The sequence below is a fragment of the Nomascus leucogenys genome, chromosome 7b (assembly GCF_006542625.1).
Source record: "Nomascus leucogenys isolate Asia chromosome 7b, Asia_NLE_v1, whole genome shotgun sequence".
NCBI lineage: Eukaryota > Metazoa > Chordata > Mammalia > Primates > Hylobatidae > Nomascus > Nomascus leucogenys.
This window is the reverse complement of record NC_044387.1, coordinates 76,527,990-76,547,836: the sequence shown is the minus strand read 5'-3', so window position 1 is coordinate 76,547,836 and position 19,847 is coordinate 76,527,990. Positions and strand designations below refer to the sequence as shown.

At 33.8% G+C, this 19,847-nt stretch overlaps 1 protein-coding gene across 1 annotated transcript in view; it reads left to right on the top strand.

The window, feature by feature from the left end:
- Positions 1 to 365: 365 nt before the first annotated feature.
- Positions 366 to 19,847, top strand: part of ASIC5 (acid sensing ion channel subunit family member 5) — a 37,201-nt gene continuing 17,719 nt past the window's right edge. The window contains exons 1-4 of the mRNA XM_003257883.2: positions 366 to 456; positions 2,888 to 3,194; positions 12,551 to 12,788; positions 14,531 to 14,656. Coding sequence (XP_003257931.2) covers positions 417 to 456; positions 2,888 to 3,194; positions 12,551 to 12,788; positions 14,531 to 14,656 — 711 coding nt within the window. The 5' untranslated portion in view covers positions 366 to 416. The remainder of the gene's footprint in view (positions 457 to 2,887; positions 3,195 to 12,550; positions 12,789 to 14,530; positions 14,657 to 19,847) is intronic.

Genomic DNA, 19,847 nt, shown 5'->3' with positions numbered 1-19,847 from the left:
ATTTGAAGTTGAATAAAGACAAAGGTAAAAAGAAAAGCTAAGAAGACGTTCCCAGGTGAGTCATTGGAGTGTCAACTAGCCTGGTCAGGGGCTGCTGTTAAACTACAGATATTTGATAGGAAGTGTCCCTTTAACTGTGAGAAAATGGTTTCCTAATGATACTTTTTGCTTTTCACTCATGAAATCACTCTGGGTTAGCTTCTCATCAGTCCATAAATGCCCATACCTGGTTCTGTCAACATTTTTGGTTTTCAGATTATGTGCTTTATGAGGCAAAACATAGCAACACAAACATTTAAATTGCTTCCATGTTTTACAACCTCAACTGCTGTATTTTATATAAAGGCCACAAAATGAATACTGTTATTGATGAAAATTGGGTTACCCTGAGGACTCTTGCTTAACTGAAATCACAAATGGAGCAGACGGAAAAATCAAAAGTATATGCTGAGAACGGTGAGTAAATAGTGAACTCCTCAGAGCAGTAATAATTTTCATTTCTAGAGGCCAGAAGTAAGAAAAGAGAGATTTTTTTCTTCATTTGGGAAATTTGATTTCCAATGTTACTTGAACACAATACAAGTAATATAAGTTTTAAAAATGAATAGTTTTAGTTACTTAGAAAAAAAGTTATTTGTATGAGGGACTCAAAAATAGTTTTAAAATGTTACTGTATGCTAGAATCTGATTTTGTTCCTTTGTTTTATTTTGTTTCTTTTGGTTTCTATTTATCCTGGGCCTGCAGATTTTATTTTTAAAATGTAACAAAGCCGATTTGATGTTCCTTAAAATGCTTCTATGTTGATCAGCACTCAATGCAAGGTCTAGTTGTCATAATGACATTGTATATACTTCAGTCAGCAGAGTAAGAAGTTTCTGCTTTGCAAAGTAGTGGACCATTTATTAAACCGATTTTAATCTTCCTGACAGTCATACATTTATCTAAAACAATAATAAAAAAAACTCTATTAAAACACTAGAAAATAGCTGGTATTACTCCAGAAAGGCCAAACCAATTGTCAAGGATTAGACGTATATTAAATGGGCTGATTTTTGACAGACAAACTTGAAAGTTAAATGTTTTTGGGTAATGCTTGCAACTAGCCATACTTTGCTTGTCAGTGACTAGTTACTACATTAGTCTTCCCCTTCTAATAGTTTTGATCCCTATTGTAGGAAGGGTACAAGTTATCCAGAGACTGAGTTGTTCTTTTATCAGAGTAAATTCTTCACATATATTTGCAAGTCATGACTAAAGAATACACAAAAGGGCATATTTAAATATATTTTGCTAATTAGCAACAATAACTTTTTTCTTGTTTCTGATTTTTCTCTGGGATTATGTCAGTTACTTGATACATGTTCATTAATTTTATACTAAAAACAACATTAAGGAGGGTGCTATTCTAAGATTTTAGTCTAACTTCAAGCTAATTATATTAATACAAGCTATCCTGCTTAGTGAATAATAATCATAATATAATTTGTAAAATAATCATAATATAATTTGTAAGTGAATGAAATGGACTCCCTTAGAAAATGTTAATAGACACCTTTTTATAGCATATGTCCTATAACTGAATAAAAAGCTTAGCTAATTGATTGCTTATTTATGTTGTATTAAATAATGATTTAATAATAAATGGAGCTTGAAACTTCTTGTAAGTAAATTAATGCTGGATAGTTGAATACCTATATTCCAAAAGTATTATTTTTGGCAAAGGATATAAAAGTTAATTCACCTAATTATGAACATATATAAAGCTATTAGGAACTAAATTTTTAAGATACTTTTAAAGTTTTTTAAAATTCCTGAATATTTTACTATTTACCACATCACCACTAAGTTAGCAGAATAATAAAAATAGCTAATACCCTTGAGTACTTATTATGATCTAGATAATGTGCTAAGCTCTCTCCAGGTATTATATTTAATACAACAAATTCATAAGGCAGATACCATTGCTGCCATTTGACAGAAAAGGTATAAGACTAAGAAACTTGGCTAAAGTTGTGCAGGTTATAAGAGGCGAGGAATGAACCAGAAGCCTGATCTTCCATTGCAAAGCCCATCTCATGCTCTTAACTGTATTGCACCTTTCCCTCAACAGAGGGATTCTTTGCCTCTTCTCCTATGAACAAATGGAAAGAAATTTAACCAAAAGAAAATTTTCAACATATCATATATTGCCAAAAAAATTTAGTGTTACCTTCCCTGGTTCTTACTAATGAATATCAATAAATATTATTGATTGATTCCTGATAGACTTGAAATGATGAATTAATTCCCTGAAGAGGTAGAAAATAGATTACTTAACTAACACTACAACTGAACACTGAACATTCTGACTAAACAACCAACAAAAAATAAAATAGTTGTACATTAAATAATACGAGAATGAAAGTTACATTTACCATAAATTATACCACCATAGGACAAATATTAGTTAAGAACAGATTACTTTTAGCCATACTTATGACTGTCAGAGGAATAAGCCTGATTTTGTTCATGACTTCTAAAGGACTTTCAGAGAGAAAGAGCATTTTAAAAATAAGAGTTAATATTTAAAGTTTATGAATTGTTGTAACCAACTTGGTTTTAAAGCTGGAAGTCACCTATTAATACCATACCACTAATACATTTACATTAATAATAGCCATTCTATGAATAGCATTAGCATCTTCTCAATAAACCCATGTAGCCAACACTTACACTTCTTGATTCCTGAATAAATCATGCAACAAAAGATGAATTTTTAGTTTCTATGAATTACACGTAAAAAGAGTCATCTCTTTAAATTATGTGAGTTGTGTTTTTTTTACAGATAGCATTAAGGTTTCCTAATTACTTTTTTTTGTTTAATCGTTTTATGGGCAAAACCTTAAGGACTCTTAGAAAAGATAAAGCTTTGCCTTTCAAAGAAACCACTGCCATCTCCCACTGACCGAAAGAAGTTTGACCATGACTTTGCCATCTCCACTTCCTTTCATGGGATACACAATATTGTTCAGAACCGGAGCAAAATTCGCAGGGTTCTCTGGTTGGTGGTGGTTCTGGGCTCAGTTTCACTCGTGACATGGCAGATCTACAGTCGCTTGCTCAACTACTTCACATGGCCAACCACAACGTCCATTGAGGTTCAGTATGTGGAAAAGATGGAGTTCCCAGCTGTGACATTTTGTAATTTGAACAGGTAAAAATTACTTTTTTAAAAATAATTAGTTCCTATAAATTTGCTAAGATAATCTTTCTTGGATGACTGACAAAAAGTTTTCTCATGTGGAAATTATCATGTGTAAAACCACTGAAGTTCTTAAATTGCACTTAAAAGCACAAATTTAAGGGAGCAAAGAATTCATTAATTTCTTCTTTCACTTATTTTCCATCTTTTCTTCCTTCCTTCCACAATCATATTCTAGGTAACATCCCAAATCCTATCGTTAAATAGATGTATAAGAGATGGGGGTTTTACTACATTGCCCAGACTATTCTCAAACTCCTAGGCTGAAGCGATCCACCTGCCTCAGCCTCCCAAAGTGCTGAAATTATAGATGTGAGCCACTGCGCCCAGCCAGATGTAGAAGTCTTGATCCCTGCATGTTAGAAATTCATTAATTAGCAGAAAAGAGAAACATCAACAATCACAGTGCAATATGGTAATTGCACAACAAAATAAAACAATGTGCAAGGGCTCTGAAATCCCACAGAACAGATTAATAGTCTCCATCTTGGGTGTTATGGAAATCTGGGTATAAAAAGATGACTAGAGCTTTCTAAGTGGAGATGAAGAAGAACTCGAAGAGGGAACTACTTTGCAAACACATAACGACATAAAATGTTCTGGTGTACATATGATGAGCTCCATGGGTCTGTGATCAGTGTGGCTGCAAAGAGCCCTGAGCTTAGAAGAGGGTTACACTTGATTCAATGCTCTACTGCCACTGTCTTGAGTCCTTGACTGCAACTCATTCCAGAAAACTGAAGTCCATTGACTGTACATCAAATCTGCTAAGAGGAGGACAACTTTCTACCACTAGGCTTCCAGGCAATGCTTTGTAATTGCCTGTGGTGAAGCATGAAATATCATACATAGGATTTTTGCCAGGGAAGGGAGGGCTTCTTAAGACACACCACTTAGTTATTAAGGATGTCACTCAGCCTTCTTAGTGTCAATTTTCATATTTATAAAATGAGATAATATCATCTACTTCACATATTTGTTGTTATATTAGATAAGGTAATAAATACTCCATTGTGTTTCATTCCTGGGGGACTTCTAGAACAGGTGCTCAATATATAATAGATGTTATAGTCCGTTTGTATGATTGTCAATATTTCAAGAACTCAAGATACATATCAAGGTCCTAACAAGTCAAAAGAAATCAATCCTTTCCTCCAAAAAGTGATTTTCAATACTATTGCCTCGTACTATTTTAAGTAGCATGTGTTCTAACAAAAACAGAGATTGGTTGCAGTTATCCTTGATTGAAAGAAAATGTAGATGTTACTTCCAGAATGGCAAAGTGAGGAAGTCCATAAACTCCCCTACAAAACCAACCATAACTGGTGAAAAAATATTTATCTTGAAAGGCAAACTTTTCTTTTAAAAAAGAAACATTTAAAAAGTATCTCCTCAAATTCAAGTCTACTGAAACCTCAGAATGATCATATTTAAAAATTGGGTCATTACGAATATAATTACATAAGTTGAGGTTATACTGCATTAGGATGAGCCCTAAATCCAATGACTGAAGTTCTTGAGAGGAGAGAACACACAGAGATACAGCAGGGAAAAGCCATGTGAAATAGAAGCAGAGATTGATACAGTTTTGCCACAAGCCAAGGTATATTTAGGACAAAAGGCATAAGACATAGAGAAAACAAAAAGTAAAATGGCAAATGCAAATCTAACTATTTTACTAATGAAATTAAATTAGAATGGATTAGATAATCCAATTGAAAGGCAGAGGTTATCAGAATGGATTTTTTTTAGAAAGATCCAGTTATATGCTGTGTACAGGAGACACAATTTAGATTTGAAGATGCAAATGGGTTAAGAAGTAAAAGAATGGAAAAAGGTATGTCAACCTTCAGAAAGCTAGAGTAGATATCCTAATCTCAGACAAAATAGACTTTAAAGTAATATATGTTACTTGACATAAAAAATTGTCATTTTATGTTGAATAAATGATCAATCTATCAAATATAAGTTAACCTACATAGTTAGATTTTTCAATACCCCACTTTTAGTAATCAATAGAACAACTTGACAGAGAATAAACAAGGAAATAGAAGACATAGAAGACTTAAACATCCTTATAAACCTACTAGACTTTGCAAACATCCTTAGAACACTCTACTCAACAATAGCAAAATATGCATTCTTCTCATGTGCACATGGCACGTTCTCTTAGAATGGACCATATACAAGGCCATATACAAGGTAAAGTAGGTGGAAAATATTTTAAATTATTCAAATATGTTTATCAATCACAATAGAATAAAATTAGAGGTCAATAATCAAAATTAATTTGGGATATTCACAAATATGTAAATATTAAACAATGCACACCTAAATAACAAAGAAATCAAAGAAGAAATCACAAAGAAAATTAGAAAATACTTTGAGATGAATGAAAATGAAGACACAACATACCAAACTTACGGGATGCAGCTAAAACAGTGCTTATAGGGAAAGTTGTAACTGTAAACAGCTAAATTAAAAAGAAAAAGATGTCTAAAAATATTTAATAGCCTATGATCTAAGTACTTTTATAATTTTTGGTATGGAAACCTAATCCATTTTGCATAGCTCAAATCTGAAATCAATGATTACAGCTTTTGTGTTAGATGACATTGAAATAACAGATAATATATCCTAGCTCAGTTAGATATAAGTATCCAGACCAACAAAAGAAGATTTAATATTTTAGAGGCTATAATGACAGAACAGGAAAATTCTTAATTATAAGAAAATTATTCTTCCTTAGGGAACAAAAAACTAAGACAATATCAGTTTACAGGCATTAAAGATATCTCCAACTCCCAAAGTATAATTTTACAGAAAGATAATTTGGATTCCCACTTTAAACATTATACTCAGCATTGCTCAGCAAATTAATAACATCAGGAAAAGTACTCAAGCTATTTTCTAGTTCTCGGAGGCAATGATCTTCCAACATTTTAGTTAATGTGCTATATAAAAAATTTGAGAAACTGTGTATTTAACTTGCATATGTCTACATTTTTAGCCATAACCTTAAGTAGATTTATTTATTATTTTTAGGAGATGAAAAATATTGTATTTTATATCAAATTATATTATCACAAACATAAGTATTATATATCATTATATTTATGAGATAAAATAGGATAAGGATTTACTGTAATAGTAATAAACATTTCATATATTTTCATAAAATTTTAACTGCTTTATTGACTAAAATACACCAGTAGAAATCATTTAAATTTTTATCTGTGGATTATATTCAAATAACCCAAAATGTGGAAGTCTTAACAAATAGTCTAGTTACATTTAAAATAACAACTTTTGTTATTCTACTGAAGACTTTGTCAATTCAGTCTTAAGTAAGGGCCAAATACCCTGTGTCTAACACAGAGCTTCACCCTAGCTACGAATATGTGTATGACAGGCCAAGACAAGATTTTAGGAGCTTTGGTTAATTCTTAAAGGAGTCTTCCCCTGAAGCAAAATACAATTTGTATGCCTATATTAGGAGCTCTGAGGTTGTTACACACCAGTATGCATTCTATGTTAATATTTGTGATGGGTGACAGGTTAACACTCTTTTATATATGGGAGAAGAACCATTGTAAAAAGAGGATGGGAACAATTAGTTTCTTAAAATTCTCTGTGCAGGAGAACACTCAGACATATGCACATTCTAGTTTGAAGCCCATTGTTCTAAGCTGCATTTTCTCTAATTCTCTTGGAAAAAAAGTAAAGCTTAACACTGTAATTTAATTAGAGTTTACCAAGTTAGAAACTGGGCAAGTCTACTGATAGATCCCAATTTCTGTACTTTTTTTGTTTAACCACCTTGTGAGTAGAAAATGGACACCTGAGATAAGGAAACTTTGCCAAGTGACTTTGGATTATCAGAAAGGGTTTACTTTTCACGATCGGTACCAGGACCCTATACCAAGTGTGTGTCAGAGATCCCTTTTTAATACTTCCCTCCTCTCTATGACAAAATTTTTTTTGGTAATAGTCATGAAATCAAACAAATAATGAAAATGGCCTATGTATTCAGGTCAATAAAAATGTTTAAAAATAAAATAAACAATACAAAAATAAGAAAAATAATGCATTAATACTTTTTGGACACTGACATATTTAAAAAAAAAAATAAAAAGGTTTTAATTCTGTTCCAGTTGTGAAAGTAAAATAAAATCTCAGGACCCCCAACTCACTATGCCAAAGGGAAAAGTTAAGCTTGGGAACTACGCCACACACGACTGCTTCCCATTTTGTTCCTAAATAGATAACCACAAAGATAGAAGGCACATAATTCTCAGGGGCCATCTATTACAATTTTCTCACAGAAAATCTCCTGTGGGCCCCAAGATCCTTACCATAAAATGAAGTTGTACTGAGTTTTACCCTGAGAATATAAATCAACAGCTTATTTTCACAAGTACAGGACAAATATGGAACTAGAAGTCATCCCTCTATTCACCTGAGGCAAATGTGTATTTGACTTCTTCCTCTACTCTATGTTTACTTTGTCCTATATCAAAATGAAGATTCACTGAGCACCAGGCAAATACATAGTTGACTATTCCACTACTCACTCCTTTCACAGGTAAAATGTAAATTCAGTGAAATTGATCAAAGCTTCAAAAGAATGCAACTGCTTGCCTCTATTACCCTCCTCTTTTTGTTCTTTCCTTTTTCCCCTACTGCCCGCTCTTTCTGCTTTAAATATTGTGTCCCCAAACCCTCTTTGGAAAAAGCATGGATCACAGATATTTCTGTGATTTTGTTTCTTTTCCCCAGGTTCATCCTCAACCTTAGCAAAATAAACCTCTAAAATGATTGGGCCTCCCCTCAGACATTTTCTTTAGTTTTACACAGAAATTAATAATAGCATTGTATTTCCATTTTTTAGCCTTCCTTTATGAATATTTGTCCACAACTTCATCAAAATTAACTTTATCCATGTATTCATGTTCCATAGCACAGCCATATTAGTCTAGTTTTACTTGTAGTTGATTAAAGAATACTTATTAATTTTAATTTTGAAAAGTGTCTTTCACATGAAGCAATGGTTATACAAACAGAAAGACAAACTCCTAAGAATACAATTGGCAGAAATTCATAAAAAGCCACATTTCACAAAAAATTCCAGAAATTGTAATAATGTTTGTGACTTGGATCCTTGGTATCAATTCCAGTGCTTTTCAAATGTCTTTGTGTCTAAAATTTTCACTAAAATATCTTTATAACAAAATTCATCAAAAATTTATATTCATTTGGTAAAAATTTCAGAATTGTATTTTCTTCCACTAAAATCAGAAATAATAATTGGATGTAGTGACTACTGATGCTGTTTGATCCATTGTTTATGAGTAACTCATACACTGGGTCTTCCTGTTTATAATCACTGTGATTCTTTGTTTATTTCAAATTTGTTTGATGCAAGAAAAAATTGCTCAAGCATTTTTAACCAAAGGTAAAATCATTGCTTCTCATACAAATATAAAGACATATCAAAGGTTTCATTAGTTAATTAGAGAATGGTAAGACGTTAAAATTTGCTCAAAGAAGAATACAAAAGGCAGACATTGTTCCTCATTTTCTTTCTCCATAAAATCATCTGTAAAATGTACGAGAAATGGATCTGTTTTAGCAGGACTCAAATAAGGCCTGAGTCAGGCATCAACTTGCATTTCAGATGAAACTTACTCATTTGGGTCATGTAATTTGGAGAAGTACATTTAGAACCATTGATATACATAAGAAGGACTTATTTAATAACTGGTTACCAGATGTTAAATTGTTTAAACAAATTAATATATTTTTAGTGTTATTTTCTTCTACTAGGCTCTTACCAGTTGTGTTAAATTAAAGAGTAAGGCAAATTCTAGCTAAGCAAGGTTTTTGAAAGGAAAAGTTAGAAGAGTTTTGACGTTCAAATTAAAATTGAAAATAAGCCAGATGCAGTGGCTAATGCCTATAATCCCAGTACTTTGGGAGGCCAAGGTAGGCAGATTGCTTGAGCTCGGGAGTTCGAGACCAGGCAGGGCAACATGGTAAAACTCTGTCTCTACAAAAAATACAAAAATTAGTTGAGCGTGGTGGTGTACACTTGTAGTTCCAGCTATGTGGGGGGCTGAAGTGGGAGGATTGCTTGAGCCCAGAAAGTCAAGGCTGCAATGAACCATGTTTGTGCCTGCACTCCAGCCTGGGCAACAAACTGAGACCCTGTCTCAAAAAATAAAATAAAATTGAAAATAAACTCAGTGCAAAACACTTTTGTTTAATGCAAAACAGTATTTCTCACAAAAAATTTTCTTCCTTGGCTTAATATTTTTAGGCTTTATTTATTAAATTTAATGAATCTATATAAATTACTCTCATGGTCTCAAATATTATTAGTATAATAAAAAAGCTTAAACATATTTTAAGATGCCCTTCTATTTAACTTTTTTGTAGATTGTATTCATTGCTCCCATATGTATAGTAATTCCTTTATTTCTCTGCATAATCATTTTGAATATAATCCAATGAACATATGTCAGGGAATACTGGCTCTGACTGTGCAGGATTTCACAGTTGTAGGGTTTTGGAGCAGATTGTTGGGAACCTGTCTGTCACTGGGAGTTGGAAACCTGAAGTAGCTTGGAGGTCCATCTCTCAATATAGGGTTTACACCGTACTTCTGCCAAAATTCGTTGCTGATGTAAACTCTTAATTCCTTAACGATCCAAGAAATACTTTTGACCAAGAAATGCAAGGTTATTAGATATACTGTAGTTAGACAGAATGCCACCATGACAGACGACCAATAGTGCCTTGGAATTGGGAAGTCCGAGGAGGATATTTACAGAGTTTTAGGACCTGGGCTAGCTTTGCAAGGATCAGAGCCACTTAAGCAAGCTACAATATTAGATATTGACCATGAAAACAGTTTTTCATCTCTTAAAGAGTATGTAATGTTGGCTTGAGGTTGTTTCTCCATTTTTGTGTTTTGTGTATGCCCTACCTTGACTGAGAAAGGATTTAATATGGCTTGAATTTGAAAGAAAAATTATATGTATATATTGTGGGGGCCATGGGTGTTGGCCCCCTAAAGATATGCTGAAAAATTAGTGACATGAGGCAGATTGATTAATAGAAGAAAAGGCTTACAATGATATTTAATGTGCATACACATGAGCCTTCAGAATAAAGCCCAACATCCCAACCAGATACAGAGGCTTATTTATCATCTTGAGGTTATAGAAAGAATTTGGGCTCCGCATGTTCTCACTCATAGGTGGGAATTGAACAATGAGAACACACGGACACAGGAAGGGGAACATCACACTCCGGTGACTGTTGTGGGGTGGGGGCGGGGGGAGGGACAGCCTTAGGAGATATACCTAATGCTAAATGATGAGTTAATGGGTGCAGCACACCAACATGGCACATGGATACATATGTAACAAACCTGCACATTGTGCACATGTACCCTGAAACTTAAAGTGTAATAATAATAATAATAAAAAAAGAATGTGGGCTCAGAACATTACTGAAAGCAGGTTTTAACAGCAAGACAGGTTATACAGGTTATAGTAGGGAGAAAGGAAGAGGCTTGACTAGCAAAGGTGACCTTGTTATATAGATGAAGACTTCTTCAGAGAGACAAGATGGCAAATGTTTCTTTTTAGACTTTTAAAGGTGTCAGAATTTCAATCTCTCCTATAACTAGCAAATGCCTAGCAAGAGGAGGCCAGGTTGCATTAATGGACATTTTCTACAGATGCAAATTTTCCACATAAAAGACAGCTTTGCAAGGCCACTTCCGTTAGCTGATCCTGCAGCAGCCATTTCAAAATATGTCAAAAAATATATTTTAGACTAAATATTTTTATTTTCTTCTCTCTTTATATATATATATATACACACACATATATAGATATATATTTATATATTAAATAAGATAATATAAAGGAAAATAGAAATAAAATCTGGGAAACGAAAGAGATTCAGATATGACATACAAACCACATACCCCATATACTTACCAAGAGTGGAATATACATTCCATTCTATGCTTTTAGCAGTCAATTTAAAGAGAGAACATTTATTCAGTTTCAAAATTTATAATATGCAAAATATGAAAGTCCTGATCATGTATGTAAAGGAATGGAAGGCATGCAAATAAAGAACCATATGGAATGCAAAACAAAATTGCCCCGCAAGATAAGAGAATTAGAAAGTGATACAGTTGTTAAGTTAAATAGATTACTTCTGCTTTGGTGGCCAGAATGAATCATTTATTTAATAAGTACTTACCTAACACTCACTATATTCCAGGCAGCTGTCTAAAAATTTTAAGAAAAACAATTAATGTAATCATTAAAACAACACTTTGAGGTAGGTTATATTAATATATACAGATTTTACAAGACAGGAAACTTAAGTCAGAGGGAAATGAAAAAAAAAATTGCTAAGTCATATCATTAAGTGGCTGTAACAATTAGAACCTAACTGGAGAAACAGAATCACCACAAATGACAGAATAAAGGGCCTTTTTTCTAGGGATTAAGCCCCACTTCGTTGTAGGAGCTGGTTAAGCATTCTTTGTAAGTCTTTCACGTTTTCCTAGTGCTGGGGCTGAAGTAAGCAGGGCCCCAGGAAGGGAAAATGGATATGAAGTCGGGGAAACAAATACAAGTTCAAAATGTAGGTTTCTTTTTCACTACCTCCAATCTTGATGGTGTGAATGACCTGCAGGATAGCTGTCATCTTTACCAGGTTGCACTCTTACCTAACCCAGTATTTGAAGAAGCTGAAGGAAGAAGTCACAAAGGAGCTGGAGGAGCTGTGGTCCCGGCTGCTGCCCGATACCAGCAAGTTGAGTCAGCAGATGGATTGCAGTGTGGGTGAGCTACCACAGCTCCTGCACGACAGTGAAATTCACATATATACAAGGATGGGAATGCTGGGAAATGCAGTTCTAATTTAGCTAAGCTGACACAGGACAAGGCCATACACAGGAAACCTGGCTCCTAAATGCATTTTTAACAACTATACATTCCCACCTTTTCCTTTAAATTGAATCTTGAGGATCCATTAGGTGTCATCCAGATCAAGGTCTGGGGAATATTCTAGGTAAATGAAACTACCTGTGCAAATACAAGATTAATTGCACAATGGGTCAAAGACTTCTTAGGAATCAAATTTTGCTTAAATGTCTTGCAAATAAGGGAGAGTGTGGGAGATAAGAAGAAGCTAATAGAATCCAGATGTTGGTATCTGTCTTCTAGATAATTACAAGTTTTCATTATTCTAACTATTGCCTTCATTCCTGCTAATAGGTTCCAAACAGATGCTGTAGCCAAATTTGGTGTTATTTTTTTCTTATGGCACATTGTATCCGAAGTCCTCCATCTTCGAGAAATTACTGCCAATTCCACTGGCTCTAGAGAGGCTACTGATTTTGCTGCAAGTCACCAAAACTTCAGCATTGCGGAATTTATCAGGAACAAAGGTTTTTATCTCAACAATAGCACTTTATTGGACTGTGAGTTTTTTGGAAAGCCATGTAGCCCAAAGGTAACAATTTTCTATTCTTCAAATATAATCAAAGTAATAAGTTCCTTTACTGCACTGTTTCACATTGAGCTCCCACAGCATTTCCTCCCATGGTGAATCAATCCAAATTTGCATACAGATTCTATTTCATTAGCTCAGCCATATGATATCAGGGGTATGGAATACACATGAGACAAATTTCTTCTTTCAAGCAGTTAGATAAGAAAAGATAGAAAAGACAAAACTTGATTGCCTTTCTTGTAATATAGTCCTTCCAAAAGAAAAACAATTTAACACAAGAGGATATTTGAATTTTTTTCATTCAACAAACAACCTATTGCAACACAGTATTTTTATAATCACCAAATATCCATCACTCTGCTTATATGCTTATGGTATTGCATTAGGGACTACGGAAAATAAGAGGATCCCAGCATTTAACTATGAAAAATTTATATATTATTATTATATATCATATATAATAATAACTATAATATAATATATATAACTATATATTACATATAATAGTAACTATTATATATAAAATATAATATATATTCACTCATAACAAATACAAAACAAATACAAAATCCTGGTATTATTGTTTATAAAATTAATCTACATTTAAGATAAAGTACTAGATCTGTAATCTATTAATAAAGAACTATATAGGCAATTTGATTCCATATTTCCCGTATCAGCAATTCTGTAGCCTGTGTTGTCAGGGGAGCCTAAGTAAACACAAATTCTTGGTTCTTGAATACAATTTCTTATGCTTTTGTTAGGCCGCCTTAGCACACAGTAAGCAGAAAAAAATGCCTGAGAGACATTTCACAGAGGTGAGGTTCTGGCCTAAACTCTTAATTTGGAAAGTAAGCTTCTTATGCTGTTTTTATTCACCAACATGTTTAACTTACCACCAAAAAATTTCGTGTTAGAGAAATTTTTCAGTTGCATATTACAGAAACCCATTTGTGTTCTAGTAAACTGAAGACTAAAAGTAATGAATTGGCTTAATTAAGCGGGAACTCCAACAGTATGTCTGGCTTCAAAAAATGCTGAACCAACGGACTCCAAGACTGTCTTTAAGATTCTGACTTTGTTTCCATCTCATAATTCTGGTTGGCTTCTTTCTGTATGAGTTCTCCCCCATACCTCACCAAAATGGCTACTGACCCCCGTAGACTTTCATTATCAGAGTTTAGCACTCCAGTAGCCACTTAATAATCTCACCAAAGACTCTGATTAGCTCTGCTTGGGACACATATCAATTCTTGAACCAACCACTGAGGCAAGAAGGTGAGGTTTAAGTTTGGCCCAGCTTGTGTCCCACGCACACCTCTGTAGTGGCTGGAAAAGGAGGGTAAAAGGATCATGTGATTGACGGCCACACTGTGACCATACAGGTTACATTAGGCGTAGCTCCTCCAAGAAGGGATGCTGAAGTAGTGCTCCACAGATAAAAACATGTTTCCATACATCTTCAGGAAAACATAAAACAAGTAATTTTTTAAAAATGTTTTAAATACATGCTTAATTTTATATGAAAATGTCTCCTTTAAATAATCACACGCAAATTGACAAATGCATATTACCAAAAAAAAAAACTACCATTGAATACACATATAAATCAGACTATTCTCTCTGATATTTCTGCAGTCTTGTTAGGTATTTGTGCTTTAAAAAAAAAGGTTGCAGCAAACTTGAGAAGTGACAAAAATATTAAATTGATGGTGTTTTTTTGGTTCATTTACATATTGGAGGATTTTGCACATGTCTTCACTGAATATGGAAATTGTTTTACTTTTAATCATGGTGAAACTCTCCAAGCAAAGAGAAAAGTGAGTGTCTCTGGAAGAGGCTTGCGCTTGCTCTTCAATGTGAATCAGGTACTGAATTTTCTCCAGGTTCAAGACAAATGAGAATGGGTGGGGGTTCCAAAAATTTGATCAGACTATTGGGCCATATCAGATAATTCCCACACATTGGATATTATTTCAGTTTTTGTTAATTTAGTCTAGACTCCTATGGATTTTATATAACTATTGTCTCAGAAATTAAACAGGCAAAATTTTGAGGCATAAACTGGAGATTTTTAGCTATACTACTGACTTAAATTATTGACTCCAGGGAATGTTCATGCCACAAAATAAGGAAACCCAGAGATTCTAAGTTGCAATGTATGTAGCTATTTTAAGAGAACTCTATGCATTGAACAATAATTTTAGAAATATGTTTATGTTAATATGACAACATGTTTTAGAAAGAAACTCTACATAACACATTTGACAGACTATAGAATGTATATTTGGAAAAGTGATGGAAAACATAATTGTTATATAAGGAATATTATATAAATAGATTTTGTCCAAGCCCAGCTTTTGGAAAGCTGAAATTGAGCTAATAAGTTCTAAGTGTTTAGTCCTGGGAGGCAGATGTTCAAACACCTAAGAAATGCAGTGGTGTTTTCTTCAAGGGTTCCTGGTATAGCTCCCACCCAAGATTAGTTAATTCTGATCTTTTGTTTAAATAACTACTTCTAGTATTACACATTTAAAGGCACTCTACTTTATTATTATGGTTTTATAAAAGAGGATTCTAAAATGCTGATGGATTAAGTATCCAAAATCATATAATTAATGACAAAGATGAAAAATAAACTTGATGTTCTTGCATTCACCTCCCAATCCAGGTGAATCATGCCATGGGCTACTTTTAATTTCTGGTAACGTACTCTTCATAGCTTCCTTTTGTATCCCATTGAAGATATTTTTCTTTATGTCCAAACATAACACTGCAAACTTTAATGCATGTACCTACCTATGCTTATAATGTATTTGATTAATACTTTCGAGTCATTCAAATATTAGCCCTATGGTCAGTTCGCACATTATATTATGAATTTTTACAAACTAGAATTTTCCAAATATTTTTAGAATGCAATGAACATCTACAAATTCAATGCAATGTTCCATAAGTAAATAACATTGAGATATTTTTCCAGACTAGACAGTTAAGTGTTTCTTAGAGGGTTACAAAAGAGCCAGGAGAAATAGAGTTTTGAATTACAAATAGAATATTTAGTATGTTTGTGAAATGTAATTACACAGGCAGTTGATCCATTCATAGACTATATTCTTTATATTTATATTCTTAAGCCTGTGCCTTCTTCTTATAGCCTAAAATTACAACTAATGACGGTCACCAGAAGTTTAGTCTTAAATTTCTTCATCTGACAAAAGATTTATTAAAAAGAACATTAGTGTTAAAGAAATAGTGTAAATCTTCACTCTTATGGGAAAATGAATTTGAATTTTACATAAGGGCAGGGATTTTAATTGCAAAATGAAGAGGGCCAAATGATTTTCTAAGCAAATGAGTCAAAGAAGACAGCCAAGAAGGAAGCAACTAAAAGGCAACTAGGTGAAGAGAAGGCCAGAGGGAACAAGATCATTAACAGTAATTGTAAATACTTACCTGCACCTATCTAAGATGAAATGTGATCCATGGAAAACTATAGAGGTCTTGAGCAATGATTGTCAATCAAGAAAAATGATGAGACAAGTCTCAATCATTTTAGGAGGTTTATTTGCCAAAGTTAAGAACAGGCACCCGTGACATAGCCTCAGGAAGTCCTGAGGTAGTCCAAGGTAGTCAGGGCACAGCTTGGTTTTATACATTTTAGGAAGGCATGAGACATCAATTAATATATCTAAGACATACATTGGTTTTATCCAGAAAGGTGGGGACAACTTGAAGCAGGGAGGAGGCTTCAAGGTCATAGGTAGATGAGAGACAAATGGTTGCATTTTTTTGAGTTTCTGATTGGCCTTTCCAAAGGAGGCAATCAGAATAAGCATTTATCTCAGTGAGCAAAGGAATAACTTTGAACAGAATGGGAGGCAGCTCCCAGTTTGATGGGGCCCCAGATAATTTCCTTTCCCATTCCCCCCCTCCCTTTAAAAAAAAGTCTTTAGGAGAAAGCGTTTTAGGAGAACATGAGTCTCTGGTCTCAGTTTTCATCTGCTTTCTCATGGTTAGGATGGTTTATGAAGATGGGTAGGTCCCAAAAGCTTATTTTTAGCAGATTGCAAAGTCTCATGTTCTATGAGGAGAAAATAGGGGGAGGAAGGGAGTAAAACAACAACAAACAGAAGAACAATCCTGGAAAAATTCATATAGGCCACATTACTTTGAAGTCCATACATCAGTAGGCAGGTATGAAAAGTGGCTTACGTATGTAAATAGGTTGCTGTTACTTTCTTCTAAAGTTTAAGTTGACTGGCTTCAGTTTGCCAGACTTTAAGAAAGCACAGCTTAGTTTTCAGTGACTCCAAATTAGGCAAAATGGGGAAAAAAAAGAAAAAAATTGAAAACATTATTTTGAAGGCTTGTAGCCAAGAAAAATTAGAATTTGGTCCAAACTGTAGAAAATAATAAAAATTGAAAAACACTGGGCAAGACTAGAATCTAACAACAGGTGTACTATAGTTTTGGAAACATAATTTTTCTCTCTTCTCTAATCCTAATTAAAGGATTAATTAGGACATAAAGTTTCCCATTTTTGCTGAAGACAAATCAAGTTAGGACTAGTTTACTTTGCCAAATTATTTGTATACAGTGCAGCAAGAATAGTTATTTTTTACATAGGCTTTTAAATTGCCTTTGGAGGAACTTTGTTCCATAGAAGGAATCTCAGATAAGACTTTTTAAAAGCCAAGCCCAGCCATAGATTTGTGCCATCAAGTATCTATGAGTTGGGTGAATTTCTTCTCCACTTGACGTTCCAAGATAAACCTGGAGCTTCTGGGCCTGTCAGAAAGTGACATTCATTACTTACCACAGGTCATAAATCCTGTACAGGGACTCTCTACACAAAATATGAGGTCAGTTTTTCCAAGGACGTTATTGGTTTCATAAGCCAAGTTTGATTCCTTAAAGGAAAGCACACCATTCCAGTAAAAGCCATGGTAAAATAACCAGTTTCTCCAATTCTGTCCTGTTACAAGTGAAAACAGATTCTTATTGCACTTATGCAAATAACTGTATTGCTACAAGTTAAGAATTCTCACAAATAGTTTCCAAATTCTGGAGAAATCAGGCAGACAGAATAAAGTATGCTCCACATTTTGTTCATAGGAGTATTCTAAATTGTAGCTCAAAATAAAAGTTTTAAGACTCTGAAAAACAAAACAAAGGATCAGCAAACATTTTAAGTAAAAAGTCAAAAAGATTATTTGAGTCCATGCAGTTAATTCCTGTTCGGCTTAATAGTCATGAACATTTTAGCTTTCCATGAGTCCTGAAAGTTTTTCCTCTTTTCTGATGTTACAATCTCCAAAGTTATCAGAAACCTGCATTTAAGGGCACCTGTTAGAGTTTTGTAGCTGATTATAAAAACACCTTCTAAAGAGGACCAAAGCATGAGAACAATTGTCCTTGGATGAAAAAAGGTTTTAGGGCAGACATAGTCAAAGACACAATTGACAAGGAAATTTGTTACCTCGGTGGTACACAATAATTTTAACATGACAATTATGATTATTATTGATAATGTACACTAAGTCATATCAGAATTACAGGCCTTTCCATTAATTCTGGAACACATACCAATAACATGTATATAAATACAGCCCAAAGAAAACCAAACAACATTTCATATTTGACAATGCTTCCTGTATAATTTTTATGCCAAGTAAGCCAAATTATGTCATTTTCAGACTTTAGGGAAACTAATATCTTAAAGGATTAATTAGGTCAGAAAAAGACATAATTTATCATTTGATTTTAGAAAGATCATCAAATATCAAAGGTTTAAAATAATTGATATTATGAAATAGGATTACAGGTCATTGTAAAGTCATTCATTTAACCAAAGTGATAACTCAAGGATTTTTTTTTTTTTAAATAAAGAAACTTCATTCTTTGAGAGAGGAGACTTAATTTTCCAAATAAGAAGCCCTAATAAAAACAGCATGAAGCCAATTAAATTTGTTTTTCAAAATTTTGTAAACAATCTATAAAATTTAATCTTGACCATAAAATATAACTTCCATAAGCCTTTTATAACCTTTATGATCTTTATTAAGGAGTCAGTTAATGCTTCAAGAAAACCTTGTTAATCTGACACAGGAGTCCATATACTGGTCTTGCATCATTGTGCCTTTGACAGTCATGATTAATTTATAGAGAAACTGAACTTATTTTGTCTCTTAATATCGCCCATTGCAATCTCACATGCCCACCTCTTCCTCAATAGTCCCTGGGCCTCGAGGAGTTGAATGGCTTTAATTTCTGGCCCTATGTCTCAAAAATGCATTTTATTTATTTATTTTTTTTTATTGAGACAGAGTCTCACTCTGTCACCCAAGCTGGAGTGCAGTGACATGATCTTGGCTCACTGTAACTTCCGCCAACTGGGTTCAAGTGATTCTCATGCCTCAGCCTCCCAAGTAGCTGGGACTACAGTCTTGCGCCACCATGCCCAGCTGATTTTTTGTATTTTTAGTAGAGATGGGGTTTCACCATGTTGGCCAGGCTGGTCTGAAACTCCTGATCTCAGGTGATCCACCTGCTCAGCCTCCCAAAATACTGGGATTACGGGTGTGAATTACTATGCCTGGCCAGGAATGCATTTTATTTTTATTGGAATCTGCTATGGGGCCTGAAGATGAGGCTTTAATTGCTGTTAGTGTTTAAGATTTAGTAGGAGTTGGTGTCCTTTTTAGACCCTGGAGTCAAAGCCCTGTAACTTAATGTCACAAGGACTTTAAAAGCACATACAGGAAGATACATGGATGTAATAACCTTAATTTTAAAACAAAAATTTTTATCTCAGTTTTTTTCCTAAGCAAACCAATACTTAATAATAATGTGACAGCTTGATCATATTAAAGTTTTTGGTTTTTTAAAAAATAAATCCTTATTGTGACTTACACTGACTATTAATGACATGCTTGGACTTTCTGGTTTGACCTGAACACTTCTCCTTTCTTAAACAACCAGTCATTTTATTTTAGGACTAAATTTACCATATTATTTCTCTTTAAGCTGTCTTACGACAAAAAAACCTCTTTATTT